Source organism: Pomacea canaliculata, linkage group LG3, assembly GCF_003073045.1.
Source record: "Pomacea canaliculata isolate SZHN2017 linkage group LG3, ASM307304v1, whole genome shotgun sequence".
Classification (NCBI taxonomy): domain Eukaryota; kingdom Metazoa; phylum Mollusca; class Gastropoda; order Architaenioglossa; family Ampullariidae; genus Pomacea; species Pomacea canaliculata.
Window position 1 is genome coordinate 41,261,673 of NC_037592.1, and position 20,620 is coordinate 41,282,292.

Consider the following 20,620-nt stretch of genomic DNA (forward strand, 5'->3'; position numbering starts at 1 on the left):
GCATTCAAGGGAGGTGAGGCCTTCTCAGGGGTTACATCCTCTTGGTGGCTTTGGCAGTTTTTATTCATCAGCATTAATAATCTGATGTTCTGTCATTCCTTGTCTCTTCTTCTACTCTGTGTGAATCGGTTGCTTCTCCTACGGAGATTGTACGAGCAGCAGAAATAAAACTCGATCGAGCAGTCCTACCCGCCTCAGGAAGTGATTACCAATCGCAAGTAGTCATCTGATCAGGGGACTGTGATGGTCGCCTCGGTGGTCTCCACACCCAAAACCTCGCTACACTCCTGTGTCTGAAATAAACCCTCGGCCATTAAGCGGGTATCTCGAGATGCAGTCGCCCGGATAAAGCGTGTCGCCGGCAGCTACAGACTTGTGTGAGACAGCATCTCACCCTGTATTGTAAGCACACGTCACCCTGAATATAACACCCATACGTCACACGCATATCACAGGCACACGTCACCCTGCATATTACACCCAGACGTCACACGGCACTTTGCAAGAATCGGTTATACAGAACGTTCGTTACAAGCACACGTCACACTGAATGCTGGGAGAACACGTCACCTATCGGTTACAAACACTATTATTACTTTACTACGAAACACTTTCCCAGTCGATATGAGATTCTGATGGCCAAAGGTTTTATGTCAACAATTTTTGCAAAATGCTTCGTTTATTCAAAGCCGTTAAACGCGTTCGTTAACGGGGAAAGGGGAATCGGAGTCGCGCATGCGTCACCCCGCTACTCGCGTCTTCCTCCGAGGGAAAGGGGAGATAAAACATTTTACAATATTGCGTGTTTATTTCCCTCTTCGAGGCAAAAGATGCCCATTGAACCATCCGTCTTCATAAACGCCCAGAAATGTGACGACACTCCATTTAGCGCGAGTAAGCCATAAAACCATCGGAAGGCCATCTCCGCGGGGCTGGCTGCGACTTGCAGAGTCGTTTGTGGATCCTCCAGCACCTGGCGCCCGCCCCTCCATCTTCTCCAGCGGGCCGCAGTGTGAAGGTCAAGCCGTGTGATCAGTTTTCTCGCCATGTCCTCCCCGCCATTCGCCTGACGGAGAGATTACCACTTGGCCAGAGTAACAGCTGCTTCTGTTCCAGGAGTCACTTTGCGCCAGGGAGGGAGCCCGGGGCCATGATGGTCTGAAGGCGGCTATAAATGTCTACAGGTCTTTCCTTCTCTCCGCAGAAAAATGGGAGGAGGGTTTGACATATCTCATGGGCGTAGCTACACCCACAGGTGAATGTCGAAAGTAAAGTGTCCAATCCCGTTTCTCACACCTCTGGTGGGACTGACTGGATGTAGATGCTGGACTTTGTTTTGTCTGAGGTTAGAGAACTGTGAGGTTAGAGAACTGTGAGCAGAGCTCAGGCCTGGAGAGCTGGGTGGACGTGTTGGGTGAGACACATTTGTGTCAGAGGACTAACAGCAATGTGTGTTATTCCTGGTATTTGTTGTTTCCCAGTTAACACCTCATAATCACTTTCATATGTCAGAACTGTTTCACTAGGTTGTTGAGATAAAATCCTTGTCTGACTGTTGCTGCTGTATGCCTCCCGTCCTGCAGGGTCTGTAAATACTTTTTGCCATTCACTTTCAAACAGCTCATCTGCACAGCAGTCTCACAATTCATTACAATATTAACCGCATTGCCTCCTCATCAGCAATCGTATTACCTCATCTGAATTTTAAAGAAGCCGAGAAAACCACGTGATATATTCACTGGACATTGCTCGAGAAATGTAAGAATTTTCTTTCCGTATCATTGTTCTGATGAATATGCACGAGAGCGGCCCCTTGCTGTAGTCAGAAAAACTAGATTTTACACGGCATGGCTTTATGATAATTATTTTTAAATTATAATTCAGATTAGCTTTACTTATCATGTTGAATATGGTCCAAACCGCCGACGGTGACATTCAGCGTTTCTGATGAACCCTCCCATAAATGAAATGTGTTGAGCCCACCAACCATCACCCAACTGCTCTTTGACTAGTCGAGCTATAAATTATTTGCTACTTCAGCTCCACCGACACGAACTTGCTACATCAGCCAGGCATGCGCCACCCAACCGTCTCCCCTCCGCGCCGCGAACGTCACAGCCTGCTCACTCACGCGCACGTCACCCAATTTTGTTCCTCAGCCATGCGAGTGTCGCCCAGCCTGTTAGTTCAGCCAGGCGGGTGTCGCCCGACTTGTTACAAGTGGAATGCAAAGTGTCTTGATGGCAAAGACGTTCGCCGTTAGACACTTACGCCGACGAGCCTGGGGCGAGACCCACGTGACCCCTGCGCCCTGATCTCGCGCACTCTCGTTGCTGCGCTCCTCCCGCGAGAGATGAAGATGATAAAACTTGTCGCCTTGGTGCTCCTCGGGCAGGGACAGGTTAATCGGGGCATCTCACCGCTCCGGCCGCTTGATCGCGACTCCAAGGTGGTGGCGGGGTCACCAGGGGGCACCGGGGGCCAATCACACGAACGTCAGCGAGTGGTACTGCGGTGGAGTGTAGACACTTGGCTCCCTGACATCACGCAACACCCGGCACTGTGTCTCTCTCTCCCACCCCACACCAACCCCAACCCACCCCGGGGGCGCAGAGGAAATTGCCGGCATCCCAAGCGTGGTCTGAGTGGAGGACTGTCGGACGTAGATGGTGATGACAATGAGTAGGTGTACAAAGGACCTAGCGGACCTCGCCACCACTATCATTGCGATCTGTGGCCTGGGGTAACAGGGATACATGTCATTATCGACAGCCAGGGAGCAGTAATAATAGAGGCGATCGCTCAGACAGCGAGAGAAAGAAAATTCGGGTGGATACGAAAATACAGCTTTGTAAGCTGAACATAGGTGACACCGTGAACAGTCACTGCTGACTCTGTGACAAGGAATTAACTTTGAAAAGCTGATGTCCACCAAGCCAGAGGTCACTAACGAATCGCCATTATGACCCTTGGGATCAAAAATAATCATCGGTGACGTACGCATGATAAGGTTTAGTCATCGGTGACGTCACGAGGGTTGATGAGACATCGTCGATGACACTGGTTTTAAAACGAAATTTGAATGAAAGACGAGAAAAATTGCATGCACACATCTGCCACGGAAGACCTGAGAACAAATTTCCACATAAATTTCACTGGCATTAAAGGAGAAAAAGCTTCACCTGAGCAGAGTGCGTGTCATTGTTCAACTTTTAATGCCGACTGCAGGTGCGTGTCAGGTAGCTCCGATGTAGATCAGCGCACGGTGATTGCATTCGCCAGAAAATTGCCAGCCTCCCTCCGACAGACAGGTAAAAAGTTTAATTATCCGCATTCCTCAAAGGTATCTCAAGGCTCCATTTTCTCTCCCACTCCTCTGTCTCTCCTGCACCTCCCCCTGTTGAGCCTCCTTCACTCCATCTTGTTTCTTTGTTTGTGGGTGCGCCCCAGCTGCCCCCGTCACTTAGCGGACTGGCAGGTCGGGTGGCCCACACGTAACAAACAGTTGGTATCCCAGGATGCTGTGGGCCAACCACTCGAGCTTCATGTCAACTGTGCAGGCAGGACCGTTAAAAAGGGAACCTGATGTTTGGGGAGGCTGGGGATGGGGTGGGATGGGAGTAAGGACTATAAAATGTGAGACAAGTGCCAAAGAGCCTTAAAATTGGTTTGCGTGCCATTCGACCTCCAGTCACTGCACTCGGACACCTTCAGAACATCTTCAGAAACCTCTAGGATTGTACACGTGGACTTAGAGACTTGGTCAGCTTCAGATGTTGGAACTGTGGCACCAACGAAATGGTAAATGTGGGAAAAGAAAACGAATGAGAATATGACAAACGGTATATGTATAATATAGTTAAGGTCAAGCTTTAGTGATCATTCATAGTAAGATACTTCATTCTTCTCTCCTGAGTGAGTGAGTTTTTTTTTCTGGTTGGCTTTCCCATCTTTCCCCTCATTTCTATGCTCGCATTCTGTTCACTCCAGTTCATTCCGCTAAGTGTACTTTTTCACTTTCTTTTATCAATGCCCCCAGTCTCTGTTTTTATTTTTCCAAGCTCTCTCTCTCCTTTTTGTTCTCTTTTATTTTCTTTCCCTCTGAGTGATTTCTGTCTTCTCTTTCCTCCATCTCTTGTTTCTTGTCTTTGTCTCCATTTTCCCCTCCCCTCGCCCGCCCACCATCCCCAGCTTTCATCTTTCTTCTTTCCCCCATCACATCAATAATTTTCCTTTTGGCTCAATTGTCTTTTTACCAAATTCCGTTTGTGCATTTTTATCAGCCATCTAATCTTGTCCAAAAGCCTGTTTTATTTTCATTGAATGAAATATTAAACTTTAATATATCGGATGTATGCAACATGTTTAACCGTTGGCATGCCATCGTCAAGCAGCCACTTAATTTGCTTGCGGACAAGGATGCTATGAAGTCTGCAAACAGTGTATGGTCTACAAATGGCGAGGCTTCGTCTTACTCAAGGCGTTCCCGAAATTTCTCTCACTTCGGTGCCCGGCGTGGGAGGCTGACAAACATGGCCGTGGCTGCATTTTGCAAGAAACTTTTTCTCTCTCGTCTTAAAGAAGCACAGTGGAGGCAAACAGCACTCTTCGGCTACTTAAAAATTTAATGGCTAGCTGATAGCTCATTATCTCCCGAGGGAAAGCGAAAAATCTTGTCGGGCGCTCTATCCTCACGTTGCGTTGTTGATTCTGTCGGGTGAATCCTTGCCCTCCTCCATCTCCATGACTCCTACCCCTCAGCCCCCAGCCCTAATGTCTCCAAGCAGTGTTTTCACATGCTCCGGTGTTGGCTACATACCTCCGTCTCCTCCCCACCTTCTCTCTCTCCCCTCGCGCGCGCCATCCCCACGCTAGCTCCGCCCCCTCCCACAAGCCGCGGCACGCGATTGGTCAGTCGACTGTTCGGTGACATCCGTCAAGTCGCTGGCGCACGCATGTCCGGGGGACAGAGTTATCCTCCCCACCACGAGTGACTTTCCCTGAGTCGCTCCTCCTGTGTGTTGACGCTGGGGATGAGGGAGGCAGCGTGAACTGTACGTGTCGATGCGGATCAGTGAGTTGGTGATGGTCAGTCGGGTGTGACGAGAGAAAGCAGTGCGATTGTGCCAAAGCCCTCCATCAGTATCGACGATGCTTCGTCAGTCGCCTCCTAATCACGGAGTGAACTTAGTGAACAGTGCAGGGGGATCCTCCGTGTGAGCGTGTCCTGGCCAAGGTAAGGACTTTTGCTAATGACTCCGTCAGTTAGCAGTTTGCTAATTATTAGCCTAAGTCACGTGTAACAAGATTTCTCACTCCATGTAACAACTAATACAACTGTTACTGTAATAATCAGTTAATGTCTTCAGGTTTTTTTTATACAGTCAACATGCTCTGTACAATTGTTAGCTCGAACGTTTGAGGAATAAGTTCGCTCAGTTCTCACTTATATTGAATCAGACAAGAGATAACAGCTTGACACACCCGCACAATGTCAACAGTCGTCCTAAAGGCGGCCACCCGCTAGACTAGCAACAACAATATTCACTGTCCATGTCGTCAACCTGTCATACCTCCTGTCCCTCCGTCTCTCAGTATATTTATTTATACATGTATCACTATTTATATCGGATTGAAGTCAGCAGAGACAGTTGATTACTGTGTTGTCAATAACAAATTCAGACAAAGGATGAGTCAACATGTTTAAGTATCATAACGAGGTCAGGCCATGTCATAACGAATATAACAGGTTAATTAATCATTAAGTTGCTGTTTTAGAAATTAAAAAAGCCGTTTGTTACGTGTATTTATTATTTGCAAACGTGTAGCTGAATGTTGTGCATTTGTTTTAATTCGGATATCTGCGAAATAATTCAGATAGCGACGGATACGCAGTGTTTATATAAAGTCTACGTGGTGTTTGTGTGTCATTACGTGAGCTCTGCACACACCACGTAGTGTCCATGTGTCTGTAGGCGAGTGTGTTTACCACACGGTGTGTGTAGAGGACTGTGTGACGACAGTAAAGTGTTTGACTCTGACTATACGGTGTTTGTAGATGACTGTGTAATGACTATAAAGTGTTTGTAGATGACTGTGTAATGACTATAAGTTGTTTGTAGATGACTATAAGGTGTCCGTTGGAGGTTGCGTCCTGTGTTACTTGTAACCCTCATGCAAATTCACTTTTTAATTTTGTGATGTGACAAGCAGCTACTTTAAAAAAAAAAATAACCGGATATGTTCACAGTGATTTCAAAATCTAGAGTAAACTTTTTTCTGTTTATTCTCAAAATGTGATTATCGTAAAGTTGGAGATGTAGAATAAACATCTTCCTGTTCGTTGCCAAACGTATTATTGGTAGTAGTAGTCGGGTATCACGCTAAAGACGTAGGCACTTACGTGATTTGTCTGATGTACAAACTCACCATAGGAAACTTTATAGAAATACATCTCAAATAAAGGAACAAAGGTTGGTTCACTAGTTCATATTATAAACAAAACGGATGACACATGATCGTAACATGTGGAGACATATCCGCAAAAAAAGGTGAAAGAAAGTTTGTAGGCCGTAGCCGGAGGATGTTCTTCATGTTTATGACTTATGATTAGGGTCTGCAACAGAAGAGGGCGCAAGCCAGCTTTCTGTATTTAAAGTTAACAGGTGAAACATTAAGCTTCAAGTCACAGAGAAATGTACTTTTATAAGATAGTTAAAACTCGGACACGAGGTTCTGAATGTGTATGTAACATTATTGCAGTGATGACAATGGATTTTGATCATGTTTGCTAATGTCAGAATTTTAATTTTTCGAAGCGTACATCATCTAATCTACGATTGCCTGGACCACCTGCCTAGTGATGTGGCCACACCAGTCACAAACAACACAAGTCACACAAGGTTCTGAATGTCTTGCTACTGATGTGGCCCACTCACTACACAGCAATGCCAGCAATCGTAAACGACTAGAATGAATTCGGAATCCAGTCCCTCTGTTCCGTATTTTCATGACCTGTCATCGTTGCCATCATCTTAGCGTTTTTATGTCGAAAGGCGAATGTTTGATCACCTCTCCCTCTCTGCCCTCCTCAAGCCACACTCAGTATTACAACACACACCCGTGGGTGCTTGCACAGTGACCAAGGTCTATATGATGGTCGATGGTCATGAATATATGATGACCAAGTTGTGGCAGGCAATGATATTGGCGAGCTGGTGCTCGAGAAGACATCTGTCTCCTTCTCTGAGCCAAGACAGACATTTCTGTGTCCTAACAGTGATGCTAGTTCCTGCTGTCATCTGCATCCACGAAACAGGACTTAAAAAAGTACATTTGTAAAACAGAGGATCGAAGAACATTTATAGACAATGGCTTGAAAAACAACAGTTGTAAATCTATTTGTAAATAGAGGGTTCCCAAAATAACATGTAAAAAAAGAATGTTTGGTCAAGCGACACTTAAACACAGCATTGAATAACAGTTTCAACATAAAGGGTTGAACTTCCTTGATTTTTTTTTTTTTTATCAAAACGTAGATATTGGAAAAATATTTAAAATATATCCCCACCCGCAAAAAAAAAAGAAGAAAAAATCAGCAGAACCCAGCTTCATAATTAAAACCGTTTTTAAACCGCTAAAAGCGCCGAAGTATCAACTGTGGGATGTGCCATTGTTTGCCAAACATGTTGACAATCAATTGGACAGTCCACCATGTCGCCAAAGTTCCAATGTCCTCAACATTTTCACCAAAACTGTCTAGTCAGACCGAAGTTGACACATAATGTCGCCAAACTTACTCCAACTTTCGACATTTGCTTAGTTAGAAATAATGACCAGCAAGTCTGAAATATCTCTGTTTGTATGGAATTATGGTTTTGTAGTGATTAATTAAGTTGTGTAGCTTTCTACATTTCCATTTTTCTGTCTTCTGTGTGTCTGTCTTATTTTGAGATGAAATCATTGTCTTGACATGTTACAAAATGTTGTAGGTTACTTGACTATTGCGATGAATACTCTGGAACAGAGCGGAACAGTTACCCCGTGCAGGGGTCAGCAAAAACTTCCAAGTGGGGCGAGAGAGGGTAGGGGCGAGATGACCAGCTGATGGGGAGCCCTGGGGTGGAGGGGGAGCAATATTACAAAACCTGACTTGAGACGATTGGATCACAAATCAGTTCAACTATTTTGTCTAGCAACACAGTCCCACTGTCTACCCATACCCGCTTTTCTTGCCCAGCGGCTCCAGGAAGACGATTGTCAACTGACAACAAACAACTTGTCTTCTGGTGGCTGGTCCACAGGACTGCTACAGCTTCTATCCTCACCACCTCACTCTTTTCTGCTCTTTCTCTCCGAAAGTGTCTTTCCTGGTTCCTCCTTTCATTCCCGTTGCTACTTGACGTCTGTCCGTATGAGTCCTAATGTTTTTGTGTGCATGTGTGCGTGAGTGTGTGTGTGTGTGTGACGTTTTTATGCACAGAGAGAGAGTAAGGGAGACTATGTGCGCATACCCACTCAGGGGTCAGGTGTCATCCATCACTATACTGCATCTCCAGACCCAAACAATGGTGGCACTGGGGAAGGTAGGGAGGGACATTGGCTCAGATTTTCAGAAGCCGTGTGTTGTGTCCAGGTGTGTGACCGTGTGTTTACAGAGTTTAACCCAGCTACCTGTCTCAACAAACACACAGTTTTGTGGCCTGTCAAGTAGCATCACTTGAACAAAATAAAAGTATGGCGCCACCAATGACTCGATTGTCCTGTTCGCAAGGTGATCAGAAATGTGGAATTAATGAATGTCGGCAGTTAATTGCACGTTGCCCCCACGTCCGCCCTCTCCCCCCACCTGTCGCGTGTCTTGACAAAAATCACGTGACCTGCCCTGTGCCGCAGTGGACCGCCCGCTGACCTGCCGACAGGTAACCGATTGAAAAGCACCTGATCGATGTCCTGCCTTCCTGTCCTGCTATAGGGCAACCTGGTCTCACCGCCGGCCTGTCAGTGAGGCAGGGCTACAAGAATGTACAAGGACCTTCGTGTAGGCTTGTCAAATGTGTGAGTGCGTGTGTGTGTGTGTGTGTACGTGTGTGTGTGTGTGGAGAAAATAGAACAAACTTTGTCAGGGTTAGTGTCTCCCAGCGGGCGCCCTGTCATTCGACTAGACAGCAAGGCTAGAAGAAATAATGTGAAAGAAGACAGGGGAGAAAAGAAACAGAGTGTAAAGCTAAGATCTTGACAGTTTGAGAGTTCAACACTTAAACAGAGAACTGTCTACAGATGGTGCCAGCAGCCTGTCCTCGCTCACTTCCTCTTTCCAATCCCACCTGCACGGACACACACACAGTCGCTTACTCACACAAACAAGTTGAAACGCTTTCCTTTTATTTTACTCTGGCAGAAAATGATACGCTGGTATTCTTTTCCAGATGAAAGACCCGACTCCTGCCTGAGACAGATTCCTGCAGAACTCCGACCCATACCTCCACTCTCCTCCACGCCCTTCCACTCCCCTCCACGATGGTGGTTACAGCCACCGGCAAGCACAGCGATGCCTCCACTACTCCATCTCTACTTCTTTGCCCTCCTCCTGCTCTGCTCCTTCCAGGCGTCCCAACACCAGAGCATCCCTCAGAGCATCACCTACAGCCTGGAGGAAGAAGCTCCTGTCGACACCTTAGTCGGCAAAGGTGTCTGGAGACTCTGGAATCAAGGAGGTGCTCGGGGAGGAGGCCCTGTCCTCACTGCGCTACAGTCTGCTCTCCAAGGGAAACCAGTACAGTGGTCTCTTCCAGATTTCCTCCACCGGAGGCTTTCTGACCGTTGCAGGCCGAATCGACCGAGAAACACTGTGTCCATTTCTCGGACAGCTGTCAGCTGAGCTTAGAAGTCGCCGTGCAGTCCTCTGATGGCTTCTTCAAAAACGTCAAAGTCGAAGTCGTTATCAGAGACAAGAACGATAACTCCCGACCTTTCCAGGCAGAGCATGACACTGAACGTGTCGGAAGCGGTCAGCAGAGGCTTCACTCTCTCCCTCGAGCCCGCCTCCGACAAAGACGCCAGTGAGAACTACTCAGTGCAGTCCTACATGCTAGAGCCCCAGAGTGCGCCCCCTTCACCATCGTCCAGTCCCACAATCTCGTCGGGATCCCGCAGCTGAGTCTCGTGGTCAGCGGCCCGCTGGACAGGGAGGTCGTGCCTGTGTACAATCTGACTGTTTGGGCGTACGATGGCGGACAACCGCCCCGCGCCGGCGCCATGACAGTCAGTGTACTGGTCCTGGATGTCAACGACAACGCCCCTACCTTCACCAAGGCCGTGTACTCGGTCAACGTCAGCGAGTCAGCCCCGGAAGGCACCGCCATTTTGACTGTTTCCGCTACTGACCCGGATGACGGCGACAACGCTGCTCTACAGTACACCATCAGCGTGCAGCAGCCCAGCAGTGAACGCCAGAAACTGCGAGTAGGGGCCAAGGACGGGGTCGTGACTCTGGCCAAGGCACTAAATGTGGGTGTGCACCGCGTGCTGGTGGAGGTGCAGGACGGAGGAAGTCCACCTATGGCTGCGCAGGCAGTCGTGCAGGTCACCGTCCTTGACACCGACAACAACCCGCCCGCGCTAAACGTTGACCTGCTCTCTGTGTTGGACATGAAGCCCGGCTTCGTGCCTGAGAGGGCAAAGGTCAGCACGGCCGTGGCCTACATGGCCGTCTCGGACCCTGACACCAACGCGAACGGTATCGTCACCTGCTCGTGCCACAGCGACCGCTTCGACCTGCAGCCGCTGGACCTCAACGAGTACAAGGTCATCATCAACATGCCGCTGGACCGCGAGGAGGAGGACCACTACACTGTTCTCATCACGTGCGCGGACGGCGGCTCGCCACGACTCAGTGCCAGCGCCACCTTCGACATCTGGGTGGTGGACGCCAACGACAACGCTCCCGCCTTCCTGCAGAAGGATCACTTCGTATCGGTTGCCGAGAACAACAGCCCCAGCGACGGGCTCATCCAGGTGGCGGCGACAGACGCGGACAGCGGCGACAACGCCAACGTCACTTACTCGCTGCTCGGGGCTGAAGGAAATTTCCTGATCGGTGCGCAGAATGGACTGGTCAAGGTAATTCACAAGTTCAACTACGAGCAAAGGTCACGCTACGTCTTTTACGTGCTGGCTACGGACCACGGGGACCCGCCCTTGACCTCCACCGCGACAGTGACCGTCAACGTGCTTGATGTCAACGACGAGATCCCCACCTTCTCGGCCCAAGAATACGTGATGTCTGTGGACGAAAGTGTCAAGCCAGGCACGTACATCGGGAACGTGTCTGCCTTTGATCCGGACACGGGACCAGGTGGGCAGGTGGTGCTGTCCATCGTCCAGAGCCTCGGATCGGACTTTCCCATCCCCTTCGCCATTCGAAACACGGGGGTCATCGTGACCACTGGTCCACTGGACCGCGAGCAACGTGGCAGCTACGTGTTGTACGTCATGGCCAAGGACCAAGGCAGTCAGCCACTCAGTTCCACGGCGCTTGTCCGCATCGACATCCTGGACATCAACGACAACCCGCCTCAGTTTGTGTTTCCGGAGAACGGCAGCAACACCTACACCCTCCCCATCCCAGTCCAGGCGAACTTTATAGTCGGCACAGTCCGGGCCGTCGACCCTGACTCCGGCCTGAACAGCGTCGTGTCTTACTCCACCGTGGGAGGTAACTCCAGCTACTTCCGGGTGGACGAGTTCACGGGGTCGCTGATCACGGCTCGTGACATGGACGAGGCGCAGGTGGGCAGCTACTACCTGCTGGTGCGCGCCACAGACAAAGGGTCGCCGCCGCTGTCCAGCGAGCAGAAGATCAGCCTGTACGTCACCCGTCACGTGAGCGGCGAACTGACTGGCGACGACGACCGCTACATTGTCATCGTCATCGTCATTGTCGTCTTTACAGTGGTGGTGGCCGCTGGCGTCTTCACCACGCTGTGCGTGCTTCGCAAGCTGGACCAAGACCGGAAACTCAAGTACAGGGCCGCCTGTTGCCCGGATACTGATGCGGGTGGCCAGCTGGAGATGGCGGGTACTCAGTGTCCTGCGGACAATCAGCAGGTAGGTCAGGGTTCGCACTTGTGTCCTTGTATGAGAGGAGTCTCCACCTCACGTGACTGGGGAGAGAGAAGAGGGGAAGACTTCTTGGTTGAGCAGGAAAGAAAAAAAAAAGAGATAATTTTATGTGCAGACAGTTTTTGCGTTAGCGGGAAAGGGTGGGTGCGATTCTCAAATAAGGTTCGTGGGTAAGAGGGGGAGGGTGGGTGGATTTGATTTGTGCACGTGATTTTTTTACACGAAAAAGAGAGGAATGAGATGGGTAATAGATTTTACATAAGGTCTGCCATCGTGATTGTTTCTTCACATGCGAACCGTGGCCTGGCACGAAAGGCCCGCACATCGCTCTCTGTTATTCTACATCCATCATGTTTGTTTATGTTCTTGTGAAGTCACAATATTGCTGTCCTCCCCCTCCCGCATCTCTTGTGTTCCACCCCTCCGCACAACCCCCCTACCAACATGGCCGCCATCCCTCACGTCAGCCCTCGACACCTTGACATAAAACTTGTCCTTTCTCGTCGTCAGGCAACAAAAATCATTTTCTGCTTTTCCTTGTGACTGAACTTTACGACCGTACCTTGTACATGAAAGAAATATCCAAAAATTTGTAATTCAGATGGATTTTACGATGGTGGTTTATGGCAGAAGTGAACAGAAAGATTATAGTCGCACGGCAGATTTCAGGGATAATAAAGTCCGTTATAGACAGCTGCAGACAGCTGCAGTCAGCGCTTGACATGTAGCTGCAGGTGACCAACATCACAAAAGAGAAATAAAAACGTGTCCAGTGGTAAAACAAGGGTCCAGGAGATGGAGAAGTGTGGTCTTGTGTCTGACAAGGTGAGCCACAAGTCATGGTTAGGTGACCAAAGGGTTAACTGTCTTAGACATGAGGATTGGAGCTAACGGGATTTGTTGTCACATCCGGGTAGCGCCTTGAGAACCTGGCCTCTGGACATTGCAGATCCGACAAATTGGTTTTCACTTCTTTTGTTTTCTAGTTTTTATTTTTTTCGGGGGATTGTAAAAAGGAAAAGTAATTTTTCATTACACAACGAAGAATAATGAAGTGAGGAGTGTGTGTGTTATTTTTTTTTCAAAGACTGAGCTAGACATTGGAACTGACCGGCCCTCGGTAACTCATAATAGTTTGTGGAAAATGAGACAGACAGTACCAGTGCCGGATCTCCCATTACAAAGATGAGAGACGACCAGAGCAATGTGTGTGACACAGACCAGAGACGACAACCAGAGTATGGTGCCTTGTCTTCCTGATGTCTGACAGACGACCAAAGTGCAGTGCCTTCACTGCCAGATGAACTCTCCGGCTCCACCCAGGACCTCCGCCACTCGTGATTGACGTTAATAGTCAATCTGTCCACGTGATCACCTCCACCAACATGGCAACAACACACACAGACACCCAACTAGCATCATTCCGCCAGAAATTAGGGTTTGTAAATGACACGATACATCCAAAGTCCGTGACATACGATTGGTAATAAGGCCATGGAGGCTGAATGGGTCGTTGGACGGGTAAGCAGCGCGGAGGACAAGCTGAATGTTTCCATCTCGTGCAGCAGGGAGCGGGACGAGCCCCGGCCTTCATTACGACACGATCTCAATCTCGTCCCGCTTTTCGTTTTCTTTGCATTTTTTTTTTATTACTTTTTTTGAAGGAGTGAGTCTCGCTCAAACGCTCGCGTCTTCTGGAGTGCTCTGCCCCTGTAATTCAGTTGACACGAGCCAACCGTTGTCTCGCGCATCTAATTCAGTTTGGGGGTCGGCAGATTTGCTTTGGCGCTTGGCGAGGGAGGCAAAGTTTGCGCACGTCTCTCCCTAATTAGTCCGATAGAGGCGCGGCTGTCTCCTACAGGGGGCTCCTCTCCTGAAATTCAGGGGCGCCATTCAAGATACCATGAATTTTAATAAACGCTGACTGCCTGGCCGAGCACCGCTCCCCCGCTCCCTGCAAATTGCATGACCAATATTAGGGTCTGAACGCTTCCATAGATTTGCTGTTTGTCCGACGGTTACACCGATGGAGACAGCCTCGGTTTGAAGTGCATCATTACAGACGTGCAAACACAGGCTACATCCATCACGGGGATGTTTGATGTAGCATCGATTGCTGCAGCTGCCGGACAGTCAAAGCAAAGGTTTGTTCACGCCCTCCCTGACTTCCTCCGCGGCCCCTTGTTTATCGGAGGAGAGGGAGGCCAAGGATACAAACCAGTTAAAAACAAACGTTTGGGGTGGGTACGGATAAATAAACCAGATTTCTCCCCTCCCCTCTCTTTCTCTCTCTCTCTCACACACACATGCCTTGAAGATTTGGAGTTTTCCGAATAGGTCTTCTTCTGTCAAATATATACTTCAAGATTCCCATCAGGACCACACGCAGGCTCGTGTAGAAATATCAGAATTTTAAAATTTTCTATTCTAACTTAAAAAGATGAGCTTTCGCGGATCCCGATGACGCACGAACGCATGCGCACACAGCTTACGTCCGTCGGTCTCATGGCTACGTGCCTGTAGCTACGTGACGATGGTTTCACTGAAATATTTTGTATAACCTGCCCGCTTGTACCCATCATCTTGTAACATCACTTAAATCTCTGCTGTCCTATGTCCATGGCAGGAAGAGGGACTTTGGGAGGATGTGCTAGATGTGTATGAGAGACAGAGGGAGAGACAGAGAGAGAGAGATAAACTACGTGTTTCTCCATCCATGTGGAGCGACGTTTGTCAACCTCACTTGTGTCTTGTGTGGCAGGTGCACTCGCTGAGCCATGACGTGGAGAAAATGTCAAAGAGAGGCTGCAGCAGCACTTCCGACTCTGCCTACGCTTCCAGTGAAGTCGGTGAGACCGGAAGTCACACCATAGGATCTTCAAGCATGCTGGGATTGCCAAGGCAGCGGACGTGTTATGTCAGGGGCTCGCAGTCCTTCATGCTCACCCCGTCCTACGGTCAGCAGGGCAGGAAGGTAAATAATCACAAGCACTTGGTGGCACTGACACAATCATGGTGTGAAAAATGTGGACCTGCTAGGTTCTTGCGCACTGTGTCTACACACACAGGTGGCTGTGGTGAGTGGCACTTGCTCCGCTCTATTCACACACAGTGAAACCATTTTGTCTTATCGTCTCACAAGACACTGTCACCCACTTCTCCTACTCTTCTGTCCCACTAACCAGTAGCCTTCAGAAAAAAAAGATTTCTTTCGCAGTTTTATCGCATTCTTCCTTAAAACTTTTCCTTATCGCTTATCGCAGCTCAGTATGGACACATTTTCGCCGTTAGGTGAAAGGTCATCTTTATCTTTCTACTGCAGCAGACGTGTTTTCTGTTCTCCCTTCCTCGTCCTAACATTCCTCTTTTCCCATTCCACCTACCCATAACAGTTCTGTCCTTTGTCTACTCTGACCTCTAACCCCAAACACCGAGTCTAGTAATCTGAGTTCCCGAATTCCTTTGGCTCCTAGTTTTACTGGCACAAATATGGCGTGGCATCCAGACCTGGCGCACACTAGTTTGGCTCCCAGTCTTACTAACATTTCACAAATTTGGGCGTTCAGTCTTACAAACATGGAAGTCTTTGTGGAATAGAGACAATCTTACTGGCAAGAAACTTGTTTGGTTTTTCATAAAATTACTTTGGCATAGTCATTATGTCAATAAAAGATGTCGGTATCACAATCCTTGGTCTGCTCCTTGCAGGCGCCCTTGTTCCATCCTGAGACTGGCCACCGAGCAGACGACTTCCACAGCACCAGTTCCACGGAGACGACAGCTGGAGACAGCGGTCACGGCAGTGACGAGGAGATCCCCAGCAGCAGCAGCGTGCACAACATCCGGCGAGGCCGCTGCGCGACAGTCCCCTCCCGTCATGCAACAGTGCACGAAGCGGTCACGGCGACACGACCTTCACCCCTCTGCCTGCCAGCTCGTCCATGAACACTTCCTTCTACTTCGACACCCCGCTGTCCACCTTCTCTCGCTCCCTCCAGCCACACGGCACGGCGGGCGGCAAGGTGCGAGAAGGTCGCAATCCAAACAACGTGCGGTTCTCGCCAAACGTGACTTACGAGAACTCCAGTGCTCACCCACCATTTCAGACCAGAGGGCGCTGTGCGGCCAGTGACGAGGACAGCGAACTGGACACCACCACATCCGGGAGCTACAGCGTGGCCACCGATGACGTGTATGGGGACTGGGTTCACCACGCCGGTGCTATTTATAGTAACGGAAACGGAAGTGGAGAAGGTCATTATAAAAATGTGGAGCACGATCTCCTGGTGTAGCCAGACATTCATGCTTCATCCACTTGCAATAGAGTGCATGTGCGCGTGTGAATATGTTCTCTGTACATGCGTGTGTGCGTGTGTAGGTGTGTGTGGACAGCTTGTAGAGTGTTGGAACGTCTGGAGTCTGTGTGTGAAAATATTGTGAATTGTTTTCACTTACATCTCTCAAGAGATGGACAAACCTTACTGATATTACTCATGTGAAAAGTCACTTGTGTTTGTGCAATGGCACGTGAATGTGATGTTGTCTGACATAGAACTGACGCTCAGTGGTTGCTAGGCACACACTGACAAACACACTCTCGTCCCCGTGTCACTCGATGTTTCGCTTCCAAAAGCGATGTGGTATGTCATAGGTCGCTGTGTTCATCTGTCAATCATTTTAATTTCTCCACACAGGTAGCGTGGCTTCAAGCGCGCACACCCCGACACATAAACACAGAATAGAACAGTTTGCTTGTCACATAATCATGGATGTACAGACTGCCTCGTGTGTAATCTTAGTTCGGAATGAGTGAAGGAGGTAGAAACTAGAGAAAGAGAGAACGTGGGTGTATGTGGAATTATTGTACATACTTATGAGAGAGGTACAGACATGTGGAGTGAGTGAACTGATGGACTGTTGTACATTTCTGAGCGATGGAAGGACATTGGATGGATTGTTGTACACATTCATGTTGTAACCGTGTTCCGCCTTGTGTTCCTTGTTGTAGCACATTCCTCGATGACACACTTCCTGTAAAACTACACACCAACTCTGTCTCACACCAAAAAGAAGAAGAAGAAAAAAAAAGAAAGTTTTGTCGATGGAGAAAAGTTGAAAATAAAAATGAAAATCTGAGGAAATCGTTTGACCGAGAGTGGTGTGACGTCACTGTCGTTTTTAAATTAATCGTTCAACTGCACTCACGCCTCCACACGCATGCGCGTAGGTTAGTATGCAGGCACCTGCATATTTGTCATCGTCCTCACCAGTCGATATGTTTCTCTGATGGGCTGTTGACTCTTCACTCCATAAAAGAACGATAGAATGTTTTAAACATGTTCTGTGAAAAGCTGCTGTCCGTTCCGCTCCAATGTCTGAATCTTGGCCTCCCCCCATACCCCGGTGAACGCCTACTTAATAAATTTATATTACATAAATTATATTAATATTAACGAGTTAAGCAAAGAATTAAAAACTATCCAGCTTATCTACATCTGCGGAGGACATCACCGCTGGTGTTACTGGCATTACGGGTACTGTTGTTGCTGAGGGTACAATAACAAAGAATACCGGGGTACAGCTCGCATGCAAACTGAGTTCCAGTAAACTGTATAAGAATTAAGTCTGCTTTGAGCGAGTAATGAGAATAAGTAACTAAATCGACTGCTGGATGATACAATTCTATGCCGGGTCTATCAGAGAATTTCTAAGTCTAACATCATTTAAAGATGCTAAAGGCTGTAAGTTTAATGTCTACTCATCAAACAAAAGAAAAAAAGAACAAAGGACCTTTTCTGCAGAACCCGAGGAAAACTTTGCAAATGTCACTTTCTTCATCAATACAAATAATTTCAATAGTAGTTTCACTGATCTCGGGTTGGCAGGACGGACTTGGCCGCCATTGTTGTCGCTGAATGGCGGAAAGCAAGGGAGAGAATGAGGGAGCGGGAGGGAAGGGAGGAGCAGGGGAAGAAAACATTAGTGTCATTCTGCTCAGGCAGTGTAGCATAACTAACCGAACATCACTTGGCCCGTGTGAACACGCCAGGTCGATGCAATCAATTACTGTTTTGTAAGAACAAGCATTAAGCCGAGATGTGTTCTAACAAAGTGACCCCACCACCCTCACTCGCCTTCTCCACTCATCGACTTCTGTCCCTCTCCATGGAAACATGCACGCTGACACATCGACCCTTTCATCTCGCTTTTACTGCAAGCAACTTTTTGGACACGGGTTAATAATCTACATCGACGGGGTGTGTGTGTAAATAGTCGTCGCCCGGGTAGGTGTCGCGAAGGTCTCCGCCTCGTCGTGCCTGACGACGCTGACGTTGGCATCAACGACGACGGCAACGAGGAGGCGAGGACAGGCGGCTCTGCGGGTAAGAGTAGATGTTGTAGATGTTGTAGATGTTGTGCTCATATCTCCATGCATCGTGACATGAAGAACATTTCCCGCCTCCTACACGTGGATGTCATGGTCTAGCTCGTGGATGCCTCATACCTGCCAGTATTTTGTTAGCAGACCTTCTGGCTGCTGTTTGGCGAGTATTTGATTTTCTGCCAGAGGATGTGTTTGTTCCCGCTGTACCTCGAGAACTGTGTGGAACACTGCTTTCCTGTAGAGATTTTTGGAATCCATGTGTCATTTCTACTGTCATCAAAACTAACATCACTCGCGTACAAACCTTACTGTCATGAAAGGGTTAATTTTAGAACAACGATCGTTCACAAGCACAGTCCCTTCCTCTATGATGATGACTAATTTTCTGTTATGTTGATTAAAATAAATAAATCAAAGACCTTGACCCGTAGCATTTCTTTTAAGACATTTTTAAGGTGGATCGTGATGAAGGTGACGGGAGAATGTCGAGATGTACATTGGACCAGTGATTACAGCCTCTTGCAAATTCGACTGTTTCATCTGGTTTCACCAATCCTTAGACCTAATTTTCTGGTTTAATTGGTAAGGTGAACCGATTGATGTATAGGCCCTGTCTCTGTGTTGTGACTTGCGAGTATATCCAAGGGAGACTATCACAGATTAGGAAGAAAGGGAGAGAATACTTAACGTTGATTATATTTGTCGCCATGGTGAGGAAGCGGTGTGTATAAAAAGAAAAGTCCGTCCTCAAGCTTGTCACCATAGAGACAATGAATGTAAGTGGTTCACTGTGTCTACTGTGTGGAAGACTAAGACCTTGCTTTTCGCCGCCTTACCTCCCCTGATCAACCAGATCCCCTTATCTGCGGGTTGCCAGGGGCAGTTTTGCATCAGTTTAGTAAATCAGAAGGGGTCTCATACCAGCAACCATCCGGGTATCGAGCTTCCCCTAGTCAGTGCATCACAGTAAGTTGTGACTCAGCTTTTCCATCCAGTCAATGTTCCTGATTTCCCTCTCATGGAGAAAGAGAGAGAGAGAGTATCAGAGACAGAGTAAGAGAGAAAAAAGAAGAGCTAACAGTGCTAGTCGAAATGGCAGATATACTTACCCGGGGTGCCTTCTTCTTTGACGATTGATCGGCAAGACAGTGTTTGGCCAGGTCGTCTAGTAACGAAGCAAACACTTCCCTCGTCGCTTAATTATTGCTCATCTTGCCACATTTGTGCAAACAACGGCCTTCGGCCTCGGCGGAATTAGGAAGAAGATAAAATAAAAAAGTCTGTTTGTGCAAGCGTGAATCCATCATCGCCGGGTAGAGTTAACCTGGGACATGAACACGTCACAAATATTATTTATCGATTACACTTAAGCAGCGCCGAGTTCATGTTGCCATAACAATATTCTCGCAAACTACAAAGAAGTTATAAAAAAGCTTTTTAAAGTGTGAGATATCAAAGCTCTTTCTCGTCTCCGCGGTGTGGAGGTCGCTGATGGCGAGTGGGTAGAAGATGTTGAAGTCTGCTCTCACCTATTGATTTAGCAGGAGGGGGACGTAGACACAGGGAGGGGGAGGGTTGGTCCCTGCAGTGCGCACCTCGCTACACGTGTGGTGCCAGACAGTTGGTGGGCGAGGTAGGCAGTTAGTTCAGAGTTAGTTATTCTGAGAGTTGGGAGTTTATTGTCTTTTTTTTACTTATTTTGTAATTTTGATTGCGAAAGGCGGTTTGTACGCATGAGCATCTAAACTGAAAAAAAAAAAAATTCGATGGCAGAACGTTTCTAACAGTCGGCGGTATATATACACACACACATACACACCGTGTTTACCCGAAAATACGACAGAGACATTTTAATTCTTGCTCCGAAAGAGGTATTAGTGATTATTTAGATGGCATGTACAAAAATCTACATTTTCAGTAAAATGTCATCTTCTTCAGCGTCGTCATGACCACAGACTTCAATGATCTCTGGTCAGGACTTCCCAAACCCTGAATTCCGGACTAAACTTCTCGTGACTTCACTTCCCGCTTAGGTATCTGAAATAATTATATATATATGTTATTTTAAGCATGAATGTAAGTTTATATATTAATATAATTACTTTTTAATTC

The 20,620-nt window shown here is 47.9% G+C and overlaps 1 protein-coding gene across 1 annotated transcript; it reads left to right on the forward strand.

Annotated features, from left to right (window-relative positions):
- The first annotated feature begins 4,970 nt into the window (after nucleotides 1-4,970).
- Nucleotides 4,971-17,259, forward strand: LOC112559363 (protocadherin-11 X-linked-like). Its single transcript, XM_025230537.1, is given in 5 exon segments — nucleotides 4,971-5,236; nucleotides 9,429-12,108; nucleotides 14,885-15,097; nucleotides 15,832-16,062; nucleotides 16,065-17,259. Coding segments are annotated over 4 exon segments (2,646 nt in total). The 5' UTR covers nucleotides 4,971-5,236; nucleotides 9,429-10,257; the 3' UTR covers nucleotides 16,416-17,259.
- The last annotated feature ends 3,361 nt before the right edge of the window (nucleotides 17,260-20,620 follow it).